At 38.6% G+C, this 16,226-nt stretch overlaps 1 protein-coding gene across 3 annotated transcripts in view; it reads right to left on the reverse strand.

Moving 5' to 3' along the window:
• Positions 1 to 11,176, reverse strand: part of larp4ab (La ribonucleoprotein 4Ab) — a 43,794-nt gene extending 32,618 nt beyond the window's left edge. For 2 of the 3 annotated variants that reach the window (XM_052140310.1, XM_052140311.1), the window contains exons 1-2: positions 10,793 to 11,176; positions 3,574 to 3,718 (exon numbers count right to left, since the gene is read on the reverse strand). In XM_052140310.1, the coding sequence (XP_051996270.1) occupies positions 3,574 to 3,718; positions 10,793 to 10,897 (250 nt within the window). In that variant the 5' untranslated portion in view covers positions 10,898 to 11,176. Of the gene's footprint in view, positions 1 to 3,573; positions 3,719 to 5,553; positions 5,735 to 10,792 lie in introns of those variants that run through there. The other variant, XM_052140312.1, reaches the window with a different exon arrangement.
• Positions 11,177 to 16,226: the final 5,050 nt, after the last annotated feature.

Here is a 16,226-nt window from a genome sequence, read left to right on the forward strand (position 1 = left end):
GGTGAAAATCCTGTTTTTCAAGCGTCCGTTTCACCATATTTAAATCGCCAAATGTGTAAACAGTTCCAAAGCAGCTCTGCATGCATTTACGCTGGAGGCTACAGCAGTGGGTAAACTCGAGGAAACTTTGCGCACAGGAATAACAGAGCCGTACTCTAATCGCTCCACTAAAGCCGCATATCACTGTTTTCAGAATTTCATTGGCTATACGATGCGCCAGTCATTTCCACTCTTCAATGTAATTGGTTTGATCAGTAAACAAAGGAAAGTGGGTATGCCCTTACACTCGACTACAGATGGTGGTTGGGTATTGAAGGCTGTGGACAGGACATGGAAGCTCCTATTGGGTCAAATGAGGTGTCAATCGAAAGGTCAGAGTGCGTGCTTCCATTTTGATACCGGATATAGGAAATGTTTACATCTGAACTGAAGTTATTACCGGTAATATGTGAAAGATTAGGCACAGCTGCCAGGTGCTTTGAAATGATGCAACAAGAGTCTGTGGATATTTATTGATGTAATAATGTGATTTGGACTAAACATTTTACTTGATTTGATCATTTGGACATTTGACAATGAAACAACACCGTTTTTGTCGGGAAGTTATGGCTCAGTGTACAACTATGAGGCATCATAGGTGAGTTGCCTAAATTTTGTTATTGGTTGTTTATATGTTGGTGGTCTGACAAAGATATAGATTGTACCTGCTGTTGTGATTGTATCTTAAAATGGTTTATATCAATAGAAAATCAAGAAATGTAGCTTTCCAAAGATATGTGGCATGTGTACCAATGTAACACACAGCTGTTTTGTTTATCGCATACTTTTATTTTGTACATTTAAGGGCCCGTCCGCGGGCCTAGATTTCCATGGTGTTAAATGCAACTAAAACTTGCTTATTAGGACATATTTCAAAGGTCAATACTCTGAATCCTGGCTGGCAAGTGTGTAAACAGTCCCACTAGTAAAATATGTACATGTTTATATAAAATAGCATGTGAACTAATGAAAACTAAATGACTTAAGTCCGAAATTGTATCCTCAGCTGGATCAAATCCCTCTTCCTTATTATCCAGGAGTTTCCTTGCCTGTGTATTGTTACAAACTCGCAGAAAAATGAATGTGTTTTAATCAAACCTCACTGTCGGGGGCATTCACCATTTTCATCGATCGCCTCCGTACATTAGCGTGTGAATGGCGCACTCTGCTGGTGGGTGCGATCACATTACATTTAATGAGCCAGTAAAAACTGTACATCGCTTTGTTTCATACAGATTACATTGCAGGAGAATGTTTTAAATTTTAATTGTTTTATTTAAAAGTAGAAATCTTAAGCTTTCTTTAGACATATGTTTCAGGTTTGTGCGAGTATTCGCGGAGTTTCAGGTCATTTTTGTGAAGCGTTTCAGATATATGCTCGTGAACACAGAGACTGCTGAAAGCTCACCCTTTTTATTTTCTTTATTTTACAAAAGCACAAGGGTTTGTTGTTATTGTGAGTGTACACAAATAAAAGTAGACCCTTTATAGTCTCTAATGATGTCTTACACTTATCCGTATGCCCCAAAATGACGGCGTATTTTAAGATGTTTCTGCTGTAATGACGAAAATATCCAGCAGGACGCGCCGGTCGACCCCAGAGGGTTAACGGCACACCATAATAAACACTGCACATGAAGAAAATGTTAATATACAAGAAAGGAAACAACAGTACACACAGTCCTACAGCAACCATGGATGGTATATCCACATTAGCAAATCATATTGACCAAAAAAAAAAAAAGCCTGAATCAAACAAATTGTACATAAAGTACATAGTGAATAAGACATTTACTTGTAGCACATGTGAGGTGCTTTTACCTTGGGCTGCATCCAAAAATGTAGGCATTTGACTTGCTACCTTGCTGTATAATCAGTTAATGGCTTAAATGACAGCTGTTTTGGATGAATGGAACTCTTTAAGAAAACTGGTCTTCAAATAGTTTGAAAAGCACCGAATTTATCATAACACCGTATACAGCCTCCGGATGTAGCATTTTTCTGGTTTTGGATGCAGCCTTGAAGTTGCACTCACGCACTATCGTGGATCCAGCGTGAGCAGCAGCAATCTACTGACAGTTTAAATGGCCTGGATGGCCTACTTGGATTGTCACAGGTCAGACCATCATGATTTCTGAATGAGGATCTTCTATTGTACGAGAGCTCGACGAGAAATGCTGGCTTTGAGAGGTTCGTGAATTACATCCGTTTAAACGAGGTAGCTGCATATTTGCAAATGGTATATAATAGAAGTTATTGCTTTTTGCCTTTTATCATTAGAAAAGAAAGTGAAAGGGAACTGAAGCACATATTCTAACGGTCTCAGAGGAAGATTTATGAGCGCTCCACAGGATGTTGGATCTGCTCAAGTTGTGTGAGGTTTATTACATCTATTTTAACATGATGTGCATATTTGCAAACGGTATGATATTAGTCTTTTTATCATTAGACAAGACAGTGAAAATTTACAGGGAACAGTTGAGGAGAGGGAAAATGAAACCGGTGAGCACATTAACATTATGAGCTCAATCACATCTGCCGTGGTGGCTCTGAAATGCGGATTGTTTAAATCGGTCCATTATCGTAGTAACATGTCGTGTAACAAAACGAACCGTGATTGGTCATTTACATGTCTGTCGCTTCACATGCAAGCAGGCGATTTTCGGCACAGTCGAGGAAAGAAACAACAAAAAAGCATTGTTGCTACCAAATCAGGTGCTGGATGTTCGTCTGGAGCCCTATTGTGACATGCCTGTTGTTAGGTTTATATTTTCCATTGGTGTTTAATCAAAATAGTGAAAGTAATTCTCTGAACACTTCAAGTGTCAAAAGCTCCCAGCAAATAAAAAACATACACATGACAAGGCAAACATGAATAACCCATCTTAAGCTATTGTTCCATTGATGCATAAATGTGATTCCGGCCTAGCAGGCTGGTGGATAAGTGCTGCTGAAAAAAATGATAGGGAAAAAAAAAAACTCTACCACGATATACTGTATAATCGAATACAGTCACATGTCTGCGCAAAGTACAAAATTTGGTAGCATATGCGAGTGACTTACAAGCATTGTGGTGCTTAGAATAAAATATAAATCTTGGGATTCAAGAATTGATAGATTTTTCAAATGAAGATCACAATTAATTGGAAAATTTATATTTTCACCCACCCCTAACTAGTAATGTTATATTCATTACAAAATCATGTCAAAATTGTCAACTAAAAACACAAATTGCTCCAACAGTTCCCCTTAAATATTAAGTATATTTTCCCATTTTATTTAAAGGTTGTGTGTAATATCAGCGACACTAGAATCACCAGAGTAGAGAACTGCTGTTGTCAAACAAATAACCCTGTACCGAACACACACACCACTGATTGAGACAATGTTGCATTTAATCCATGAATGTATTACTGATTGAGACAATGTTGCATTTAATCCATGAATGTATTACTTCTAGTTGTCACTGCATTTTAAACTTAACAAAAAAAAAAAAAAGTACACTGCTAAAAGAGTGCTAATCAGTGTACATACCTTCTGACTCTTCGGTGGAGCCAGCATCTTCTTGTGGCCAATGGCAAGTCTCTGTGGCCGCCACCTCTGGTGCCTGGGTGGTAGGTGCAGACACTTCAGGCCACACTTTAGCATTGGGATTTAGACCGGCCCCCTTGGTAGTCACCTTCAAAATAAGGTTAAAAACATGAGCTAAAAAGGATAATGCGTTTTCAATTGTATTATTAGGTTGAATATCATGCTAGAATAAATGGAGCAGGCATCTGATAACATATACCCAACAATTAAAAAGTCTGTAATTAAAGTCTCAAATGGACATTTCTGACCATCATATACAGCAGTGGTATGAATCCTATCAAAGCTCACATGAAGCAGCGGTTTACTGGCAACACAATGTAGTTGGACCTTCAGTGTTTTAGGCTAAAAGTTTTCTATCTAGTTCAAATCATGGTAAAAGTGGGACTACATAAAGCATAAAACATGGCCATTTTAAATCTTGAAAACAATCCATTTCAACAACATCCGTTTGCGTTAAAGAAATTGTTCACCTCAAAAAATTAATTCTCTAATTTCCTCACCATCATGCAATCTCAGATTTTTTAGAAGATATCTCAGCTCTCTAGTTCCATACAAAGCAAGTGAATGGTGATCAAACTTTGAAGCTAAAAAAAACAAACAAAGCAAGCATAAAAGTAATCCATAAAACTGATCCATCAGGCGACCCATCTTATAGGTCAAGCACTAGGAAGTGAAATCATGATTGTGTCTAGAGACTGCAATGGCAATTTGTACAGTGGGGACAAAATATAAAAATTACATTTTGGTTAGTTCTCAACTAAAACCAATTTAGGTCGCTTCATAAAACATGGACTGGACATGCTTTATCGAGCGTTAAAATTTTGGTCACTATTCACTGACTTAAAAATCGTCGTTTGTGTAATGTAGAGGGAAAAATCATATAACTGGGATGGCTTTGAGGGTCAGAAAATGGCTGGGTGAACAATTGTCATGTTTGGGTGAACTACTCCCGAACTTCCACGTGAATACAGATTAACGATATAAACTGCATCAGACGCGACCGCAGTTTTACATGACACGCGGAGGCACAATTTCAACACAGCTTCTGCTTACTACAAAGGAACAGTCAAATAATGTATTTGCTTTATGAACTCCAATACTTATAGCCACAACCTTGGTGAAGGACGTCTGAAGAGCGTGGTGAGAGTACATAACCTGCGCAGGAAAAGCAAGGGCCCCAACTAGTATCACACTTCACCCAAGAACCACAGAGAAGTTGGTATGAAAACCAAAACTACACAGACCCCCCCAATTTCTGTAGTGTATACCACAAACAGCTGATCAGGGATTAACAATATTCTCATTCACAAGATTTATAACTTGCCCGGTGAGACACTGCATGCAGAGGCACGAGGTTTTAAATAGTCGGCCTTTCACCCATTTAATCTGATTAGCTATCCACCTCCATGCTGATAAACCAGAGTTCTGTACAGGGCAAAGAACTACAAACCTACATCTCAACCGCAGCCCGTTTAACCTGACCAGAGCTTTATTGGCTTTCAATGGGCTAAAGTTATTTTTGGACAAGAGGTTGCATTAAAAGTCGAGGTATCTAGTGGTAACTACAACTCTTTGTGCTGCCTTCACCACTTTATTGGGAAACGAACGACAAAAGTGATGCATTTTAAGATAATTAAAAAGCCTAGCTATATAGCTAGCATTTGTTGCGCGCACGTGGGTTCTTCGGCGTCGACGGCTAGTTCGTGACCGCATCGACACTGACTTACATAGCAACTCAACTAACATGTTTATCATACACTTGTCATTTTTACACTACAAATTCAACCATAATTGTTCAGTTCACTACAGAACAACAATAACGTATTTTCATTGTTGAATTCCTCGTGGCAGGCGCCATCAACCTCAATCCAAGCTCCAGCTGTGAAGAACATTCGCGGTCGCCAAATGACCTCATTAACTCACCTCCACAAACAACAGCATGGTCTTCTCCCCCGATAAAAGTTACCTCTAGCTGGACACCCCGCTGATGATTAAATCTAACTAACGATAACGTGGCACAACTTTCCACTTCTTTTCGCTTTGCAAGCTCACTGCTAAAGAGTTTCGCGATCCCACATCGTCTGCATCAATCCTGTTTGCTCTGCTAAACGGCGCTCATTGAATCTGATTGGCTGCGAGCTCGTCTTCTCTTTTGTGGTCACATTCAACAGCACGCTTTGTATATCTCTCCCCCTCCCCCCCGGTTAAGAGATTGGTGTATGCTGAAAATACGTCATGAAGGATCTTCTTACTATTGGAGCAGACTTGCATCCGTCAAACTTATGTTCAAGATACCGGAACTGTAACATTTGCCATTAAATCACTGCAGAACATGTGGCGAAAGATAATACAAATGCTTTACAGGTCTGCGGAAAAAACGAATGAAAATAGCTTGGTAAACAAAACGGAGATATTTGAGTATTTTGTTTTGCTAATGTACTCGGTGTAATATCGTTATTTCAAAAGTTATCAAATAGAGCTAGGAACGCCCAATCTAAATTCTATGCATGTTTATTCGCTCAACCACTGTTGAACTTTTGATTTTGTCGAGGGTGAAAGGCTGACACATCAGATCTTTTGCCGTATATCGAAACTTCCCAAAAACTACTGTCATCAAATTCAAGCAAACTGTTCCTCTTCAACGGTCCAATGAAAATTTGGTTTGACCAGGTCAGCAAGGCACCCAGTTCCGTTCAAAATAATATAATAAGGAACAGTACACGGCGTGTTTTCTTTATTTTGGAAAATCTAAAGTTTCACCACAAATTTATATTCAACTGCCTTTAAGAGCGAGCTACAGCAGATCGGGCGGCGGAATTCCGTGCAGTGCCCTTGTAGTGAGTACTCTGAAGGAAACATGGCATTGCTGTATGAATCTGCCCATCGCAAATAGTTTTGTTGAAGGGCCCTTCGAGAAAATTAATTTTCCTAATTTCGTTTTGAACAAGCTTTCGAGTGGCATCCCTCCAGCAGCATTCGCCTTCAAGGGAGCAAAAATGCAGTTTGGCATTCACCCCAGAACATCGAAGTGTCTTTACCTCAGAAGAGTAACATAACAGATAAGTCCACTCCATGTATTGTGTGGCAAATTCATCAAAAGAATAATCCTTGATTGCTATCGCTTTTCCGACATCGCACACCGGCAGTGTTGCCACAGATGTAAATTACTATGAGCGGTTGTGTCGTTTTCAGTTATATAAATTAAAGTAGTCTTTTATAGAATACTGTCATAAAATGAAGTAGCTATCGTTTCAGCCAAAGACAGTTTTTTGTTTTTTAACTAATAAGCCATTAGAGTAATCACTTATCACATAATCACATAAGAGTAATACCATTTGGACATGTAGACCATGATAACCATTCAAAACCATATTACCACCTTGACAGCATTAATCTACCATGGTTCTGCCATATTATTGCTGTAAGGTTCTTTATATTTATAAATATTAATAACAGAACACGATAACATGAACATTAAATTAAGAGAAAGTAATATAAGACGTGTCAGTTACATAAAGAGGATAATCTGAGGTTCCAGTGGAAGCAGCAGAAATTACAGTCAAATAGAAAAGAGTGATGAGATAAGAAAATATTAGAGCCCTAGCAAAAAAGACACTGTGCTGTTACCAGGGTAATACTGAATGATTATTATATACATATTTCATGATAATGTCATGGTACTCCAAGGAACTACAAAAATACCATGGTTTTACTATGTCACATGTCAAAAACATGGGGTTATCACAGACCATGTCTGAAAATAAATAAACAAGTGTAATACCATGGTACTTTTTGTGAGAAATATAACACTAAGCTATTACTTGTGATAAAGGGGAAAAATTATGTACAGTATGTAATACAAGAACAATTATTTAATACTTGAAAAGCAAATACATTAGTTAAGTATATATGTACTATTTCAAAAAAAAATCACTGCCCTTTTTCATTCTTACACCCTTTCCCTGCTAAGGTCTGTGCACGTCACTGGTCAGACCTTTGTAGCTCCAAAAATCACATTAAGGAAACGTAAAAGTAATCTAGATGACCCATATCATCTGAAGATATATAATATTTAAATCATGAAAGTGAAGCTAATCATGCACCACATGTGACTTTCAGATATGAAAGTGAAAGTGGAGATTTAGAGTAGAAAATTGCTTACATTTTGATCCGTTTCTCACCCACACCTATTATATCTCTTCAGAAGATATGTATTTAACCACTGGAGTCTTATGGATTATTTCTGTTTAAGTTATGTCATTTTTGGAGCTGCAAAAGTCTTCATTTGCGTTCTGTTGAAGAAAGAAAGTCACACATCTGGGATGGCATGAGGGTGAGTACATGATGAGAGAATTTACATTTTTGGGTGAACTTCAACGGTACATGTCCACAGGCGCATAGCTGAGCGAGCAATTTCAATTAATTTCCAATAGGAGCCGAGATCTAAACACTTTAATTTCCGTTAGTTTCAGTCATCCAGGGAGCATCCAGCCACCAAACAACATAGTGCACATTTTAATAATTACATTTTATGGCAATCGTGTTAAAGTCACTATAAATAAAGCACCTCCCTCTGTTGCACTGAATGAGTATGACACCTACTAGGAAATGTTCAAGGAACAAAGAAGTCACTTTAAACTGAAAAATAGTTCTTGAAATGGTTTATACTGCCAGTGAATGTATCCAGCAGTTGAAATGAAATAGTTTGTGAAAGTGTCTCAAATGTTTCCTCTCATTGATTTGTTTTTTGATTTGCTCATTGCTGCTACAGCTAGTAGAGGAATACGTGAACTCCTGTGCTTGTCTTGGTTGTTTTGCAAACTTGTCAAGTGGTTCATCTCAATCATCATAAGTGAAGGACAGACCAGCTCATAGATGCATTGAGCCACCTACCGTATTGTGGTAAATTTACTTGTCAATTAACTTTTTATTTTATTTAATTTTACTGCACTTATTTCTTGTCACTTTCTTTGGGAAAGGGCAATTCATCTGCAATTCAGTTTGCATAATCTCGTCACTTCCAGCGTGAAGAGGTTTGGTGGAAACCCTAAATTGTATTTCAGCATGTATACATAGAGAATACTTGTTAGTATTCTTACAGGTTAGACAGCATCCTAAAAAAAATTTAAAAAAAAGACAGAATCTTGGCAATTGGACAATATATGATACCAAAACCTGTAAATGTAAGCTTCATTTTGATGTTCAGATCTGATATCAAACAAAAAGTACCATAATAGTTCAATTATATTTTTGCCTGATACAAAGGGATATTCTGGGTTCAATTCAAGTTAAGCTCAATCAACACCATAGACCTTATTTACACTAGCGCCATCATGGGAATGACAACGAGGCTGTGAGGGTTAGACTTACAGTCTCTTTAATGGCACGAATGGTACAAAGCTGTATAAAGCTCCTAGATCCGATCTGATATTCCACAACTCATGTTGTCTGGAGTTTTTGTATACCGAATGTTCTTGGACAGATATTGTAACAATGTTTTGTCCACAGAATGATCCAAAAACACTTAAAACTGCAGTACAGCCCATTGAAGAGACTACAAGTCTATCCCTCACAGCCTCTTTGTCATTCCCATTAAAAATCAAAGATGGCACAAGTGTGAATAAGGTCTATTTGTGGCATAATATTGTTTAATCCACAAAACACATTTTAACACGTAAATTAACTTGTCCCTCTTTGTATTTTTATTTATTTTATCCCCTTTTCTCCCAGTTTGGAATGCCCAATTCCCACTACTTTGTAGATACTCATGGTGGCACGGTTACTCACCTCAATCCGGTTGGCGAAGGACAAGTCTCAGTTGCCTCCGCTTCAGAGACCGTCAATCCACGCATCTTATCATGTGGCTCGCTGTGCATGACACAGCGGAGACTCCGCACGTGGAGGCTCATGCTACTCCCCGCGATCCACATACAACTTACCACGCTTCACATTTCTGCTTTTAAACCCTCCAAAAATAGACCCCCATTCACTTCCATTGTACAATAAATGCCTCACTGTAACCTCAATGTTTGCTTTTTTTAAAGAAAAGGAGGGAGCAGTCAATTATTTTTTTGTGGTAATCAACATTACGCCACAAATGCTGTTGATTGTGCTTAACTTGTATTGAATCCAGAATATTCCTTTAATATATTAATCATTCAATATCACGGTATATTACAATATAACATGACATTACAATCTGATACCATGGTGCCACCCCAGTATTTTTGTGAGGTAAATAAAGGGCTTCTTGTGTTAAAGCTAAAGCTAGCTTTTTCATAAAAATAAAAAAAGAATCCAATCCAGACTGCAATCCAGCCATGATGATACACTAAAATCAACCTGCCCTTGTGAGGTTGATGACCAGACACCTCAGGCCTTCAACACAACAACAAATGTCCACTGTTTTCACTCATAGAGCTAGACAACAAAATGTACCTGCTTACAGCAGAAACTATATGAATACAAAAGGTACGTTAGGGCTAGCTCTGGTTGGGTCTTTTTCTGAGTTAATTTATAAAGAAAGAGTAGAAATTCATCAACCGTGGCAATATGACAACCACTTACGATGGCTAAAATGAGATATTTTACACCTTTGTGCACTGTATAAATATAGTTAAGAGAAGACATTCTCAAACTGAAAATAATATCTGGGAGTAAATTGTAACTTTCATGCATTAACTCGCAAACGTCATAACATTTAAACGTTAGCCATTAAACTCAACTTGTGTCACGCATGCTAGTAGCATAAAACATTGTTCCACTGAGCAGGATATGAACACGTGCTCATGCTGTATAATTTATGTTGGAAATAAATTTAGTCTATGTTGGCTAGCAATGTCTTGTGTCTAAGTTAAAGCCGGTTAGTCAAACGTGGCTAATACTCTCGTTACTAAGCGATTATTTGTCTCAACAATTTCAGTGGATCGATAAGTTTGCTAATGACAATCTAGGTAGCGTTACAACTAGTTTGTCAATAAGTAAGAAGTAGGCACTAATAGTTCAATAGTTAAAAACACTTAAAATCATAAACGTTACTTAGCATACATGTAAAAGTTATCTACCTGCCCCCACGGGCATTTAACACTGGCATGGTAACTTCGTGCTTGAGGGGGAGGGTTAAGTGGGTTATGCCGATTCAGTACCACAGGCCTGAGCTCACCATGCCGCCTTGGTCTTCGCCGGTTTTCTCCTCTTGATTTCGGGCGACCGACCCCGTCTCGACCTCCTCCTTCTTTTGCGGTTGACTGCTACTCTCCGAAGTCATCGGCCGCCTTTGGCTCTATACCGGCCGGCCACTCTCTACCCCAATCTGCGATCAAGCGCCGCCGCGCACCTCCTCGCCGCCACTCGCCGGTTGAATGCAACAAGCACTTGCTCTAGCTAGTTAGGGTTGGTTGTCTTATCTTTTCGGAACGAAACGAATGGGAACAAGGGAACTGTGCTATCACTAAATCTTGCGAATATATCTCCAGATACCCTAATAAGCTTTAATGTAAAGAACGCAAACCAGGGGATCAGCAAGCGTTTCTGACAGACGGCAGCTATTCACACACCGCTAACGTCCCGACAGACAATGCGACCACCCCCTCCATTGCGCTCTTCCCTGGCAACAGTGTGCAACACGCGCTGCGCCGCATAGCAACCAGCAGGCGCTCTATCCGCATAGCGACAGACGCTCAGCGAAACAGCAGCCGGGCAACTGCTAAAAATCATGACACAGCGAATAATAAACATGTGAAACCTTTGTGTAATTTGGGATGGCCCAAGGTTTATTCTATTTTTTACATGATTTCCAGGGTTGGGAGGGCTACTTTGTAATGTAATCAGTTACAGATTATTGATTTCTTAACAATAAATGTAATCAGTGACGTAATTAAATACATCAATAAGAAAGTAATTTAATCAGAATACTTTTCATTACTTTTGGATTACCAAAAGGGCACATATGTAAATAAAGTCAAGATCAAATAGAAATGATCTCTAAAACTTTAAATTATGCCTTGAATGTAAGCAGAACATGTTTGAGTAATATTATGAGTACTGTTGTAGCTGTTATTATATCTAAGGAAAAGAAACATGTACACTGCACCCTACCAAGAAGACTAGCTATTACTTTAAAACAACTAAGATTTTTTTTAAAGAAATCAGATGAGTTCTCTGTCTGCTACAGAAAAAGAACATGTTTTATAAAGCAAATATAATCAGAACAGATGCACTGATTGGTTAAATTAAATCTGACAGTATATACCTCAGATTAAGGAACGTGTAAAGCAAAGTGTAATTCTATATATTGCAGTTAGTGTGTATAGCTAATAGTAATATAGGCAATTGTAATTTGCACTATTTATTAACTTCAGACTGTATTCAATAGATAGATTGTTTTTATCATCATAATTAAATGCTGGAGAGTCTTTCCTCTGTTAGCTGGTGATGTATATACAGTGGCGGAACTAGAGTTTTATATTTGGGGGTGGCCACCGCTACTTTCGCGGGTCCGAAGACACGCGCACACACACACACACACACGCGCGCGCGCACACAATGTTGGTTTTCCATGTTTTATGGGGAATTTCCATAATGATTTTTAAACTGTACAAACTGTATTTTCTATCCCCTAAACCTATCCATCACTTAAATATATAAATGTAAAAAAAAATGTGGTATGTATGATTTACAAGCTGTTTTTCTGGTATTGATAGTAATAACACACACACACACACTCACACAGTACTCACATTGAGGAAAGTATTGGGTCACTCTGTTTCTACAAGTGTTGAACATCCTAAATATTTTCAGAAAATAAAGCCTTAAGTACCAAGGAGACAAGATACAGTAGCATGTGTCTGTTACATTAAATGCTGAGTTTAGTTACTAAAAACCTCACATTTACAAAAAAATACATAAAATAATTTCACACAGTACTCACAGAGAGGAATTTGGTCACACTGTTGTGTTTATAAGTGTTGAACATCTCCTGGCAGCTCTGGCTCACTGTCTTTCTCAGAACAAGATGTCTCTGTGTCATCCCTTGATACATCTTTTTATAACACAAGAACAATTTGTGTATAATCACAATATAAATGCCACAGCCATCAACAACAACAACACATGAACCAACATTTTAAACGTCCAAACCTGTATGACTGACTTTCTTCACCAGAACACAAAAGATATTTTGAAGCATGCTGGTAACCAAACAGTTTTGGTTCCCAATCACTTCCATAGTATAGAAGAAAAAATAAAAAATACAATGGAAGTCGACGGGAACCCAAAACTATTTGTTTACCAACATGCTTCAAAATATCTTTTGTGTTCTGCAGAAGAAGGTCATACAGGTTTGGAATGGCATGAGGGTGAGTAAATGATTATTATATTATTTTTGGGTGAACTATCATTTTAATCTGACAAAATCATCTCAACGTAAATTCCTGAACTTGGCAAGTGACTGACTGCCTGTGTCTGGTAGATGCTCTAACCTGTTGGTGGTCCTGAAGTCTGACCACACTGACTCTGACTAGCCTCAGCTAGGGAACTGCTCTGGGGTCAGTGGTGATGCAAGGGCTGGGGTCTGTTTGTACTTCTTTAAAAAGAACTCTCCCTTTAAAAATATATCTCTCCCTTTCTTTTCATGTTTAATTGATCCTGTGCAAAAATATGACAGCCTATGGTTACATCTAATCATCCAATTACCAACATTTTTATCTTAATTACAAATCCTCATTTTCATAACTGTACATTAAAATCAAGTACCAGTCTAAGTTACCAGTTTGATCATTGCTAGCCCTACTCTGAACTGAAGTAACTGAACTAGCTAATCGATTTCAAACTGCTAAATGTTTACTCGCTGAAGCTGTATCCTACTTCCCCACATTAGCTAAACATTTGTATACTGTAACGTACATACTGCACGATATATGCATGTATTACTAGCGCAGATGTAATCGTAAGGATTGTTATGCTAAATTGCGAAAGGATCTCTCTAATCTGATTAATCTGCAACCTATTGAACTCACACAGCGTCTCATAAAATTTATTCAGCAAACAAACAGGATGTTAAACCTTATCTTACTTCAAATATGAAGTTTTCATATTCTTGCAGGCAGGGATGGGCATAAATACATGGAAATGTATTTAAATACAAATACAAAATACTGTGTGGAAAAATGTATTTAAATACAAATACAGTATTTTGTATTTTGAAAATACACAAAATACATGTGAAATTGGCGATTCAGTGCAGGCATCCCTATTAGGCTGAAATCTATCTGGGCCTATTCTGAATGCCAACAATTATTTAGATGTGTGCAACTACTTAGAAACTTTCGTTTTCATTTTATATACCTCTTCCCTTCCCCCGCCCTGTAGGAAATACAAAACTACAAAAAAAAAACTAATTTCAAACATCTTTTATTATGTTTTATCACCACCATTACCTTGTACTCAGTAACAAGAACTCAATAACACAAAGTCAATTATATTTTAAATAACTGATGGTGTACTCCTCCAGGTGGTGTACCTGTGTGTTTCAGACATGTTTCAGACATCCATCTATTCGAAACCCTTTAGCACCACCAGCTTTTCAAAAAGTTTGGGTTTAAGGCGTCGTCTGTGTGGCCTATTGATTAAACCCGCAAAGGAAAACAAGCGCTCTACAGGAGCTGAAGAGGGAATGATTGTGTTGAACCTCACAAACAGCTGTCTAATAAGTGGATACTGGTTCAAGATGTCCAAATCCTTCCTCTGATCTTCTAGGAAGTGCAATGTCTCCAGTTCAGCTTTGCTGTGTGTAGACTTGCCAGAGACCTCAACATCTTCGGTAAAGACAAAAAAGTCTTCCACTTCACCATCAGCAGGTGTTGAACTTGACTCGCTTTCAGTGACAAGCCCAAGGTCTGCTGCTGACTGGAGCACTAGTTTATTAATTCTTTTTTTTCTTTCTGACAATTGTTGGGGTAGCCAGCGCATTTTGAAGTATGGATGGGTTACACTTGCAAGGATTGCCTCATTGACTTCTGGTTTAAGTTGCAGAAAGCTACTGAATCTGCTTCTAAAACCATCCATTATGGCTTGCAAAAGGTGAGAACAGTATCTGAAATTGGAGGAATGTAAAGCTTCAAGTTTAGATTCCACAGCAAACAGGGTGGGAAGAAGCTCAGCATAATAGCAGGATGACTGGCCCTGTAGTCGATCAATGGCGACTGCAATGGGCTTCAAGATTTTGGAGTACTCCTCCAGGTAATCCAGTTCAGCATCCCTGAAGGAAGGTAGGTTCAATGTCACCATGATATCTCCAAGTTTTTCTCTTTGAGTGTTTAGCTGGTTGAGACTGTCGTACAGAGAGTTCCATCGTGTTGGACATGGTGTGAACAACTGGCACTTCAACACCTCCGAGAGCTTCTCTGCACTCTTTGGTCTTCCTGATGCATTCCACAAGGCAGAACATTTACCCATTGTGGCATTGTTGAGACGAGAGAGACTGGGACTGTCTCTCATGGCTTTCTTCAGCATCTGTGGTAGCCACTAAACTCAAGGTGTGGCATGCACACCTCAAGTGGGTTGGCAAAACAATTCCACTCTCATTTTCCTCTGAAACTGATGAATCAATGTGTATAAAAGACAGATCCTCATTGCCATCTTGCTCATCTTGCTCTTCTACAGTGACGCTAAACTCTTTAAAGGCTTTTACAAAATTAGACCCGTTATCAGTCACTGTGGCCACAATGCGCTCGTGTGACAGCCCAAATTCAGAGTGGATTTCAGCCAACAGTTGAGCAATTCGGTTGTAAGTGTGTGGACTTGGAAAATGTCTGCAAGCCAATGTGACAGACTGGCGTTCCAATGTGTCATTATGAACCCAGTGTGCTGTGACTCCTATGAAACTAGACACACTAGTCGACCAGATGTCAGCCATGGTGCAAAGATGTTTGGTAGTTTTCAACAAGTCTTTAACACTACTAACTTTTGATTCAAAGTCACAATCAATTCTTCTGCACAGTGTTCTCCTTGACATCACAGATGAGTGTGGGCTAAGTCCTTGAATCAATTCGATAAATTCCTTCTGCTCAACTGTTGAGAGTGAATGCATACCTTGAACAACATAGGAAACAATCAGCTCATCTAATCTTTTTTGTGACACCACTGAGGACCCTGCAAACAACTTGCTCTGCTTGTATTTGGTGTTGGCTGGAGTCTTTTTCTTTGCTGCTGAGCCTGTGACATCCCTCTTGTGTTGTTCATAGTCCTGAAGTGCTTCAGGGTGTATCCTCTTTAAATGAACTTTGTCGTTGCAGCTAAAGAACCACATATGATGTTTTTCTTTTGTGTGCACAATTTACATTCAGCTTGAATGTGGCCCAGTTCTGTTTGTTTCACAATCTTAAAGTATCTGCCATCCAATATTGCCGACCTAACCAACCCAGTTGAACTAGTTGATGGAATTTCTGTTGAATCATCATCATCCTGTTCTGCCAGGTCAACACTGTAAAATGGATGGGCCATTGTTTGTTAATATTTATGCATGACATTATAGGTGAAACATACAGATTTTTAAATAGAACAGTTCATAGAAAAGTTATGGGACAAGAACAAAACAC

This window comes from Xyrauchen texanus, chromosome 13 (genome assembly GCF_025860055.1).
Source record: "Xyrauchen texanus isolate HMW12.3.18 chromosome 13, RBS_HiC_50CHRs, whole genome shotgun sequence".
In the NCBI taxonomy this organism is placed as follows: Eukaryota; Metazoa; Chordata; class Actinopteri; order Cypriniformes; family Catostomidae; genus Xyrauchen; species Xyrauchen texanus.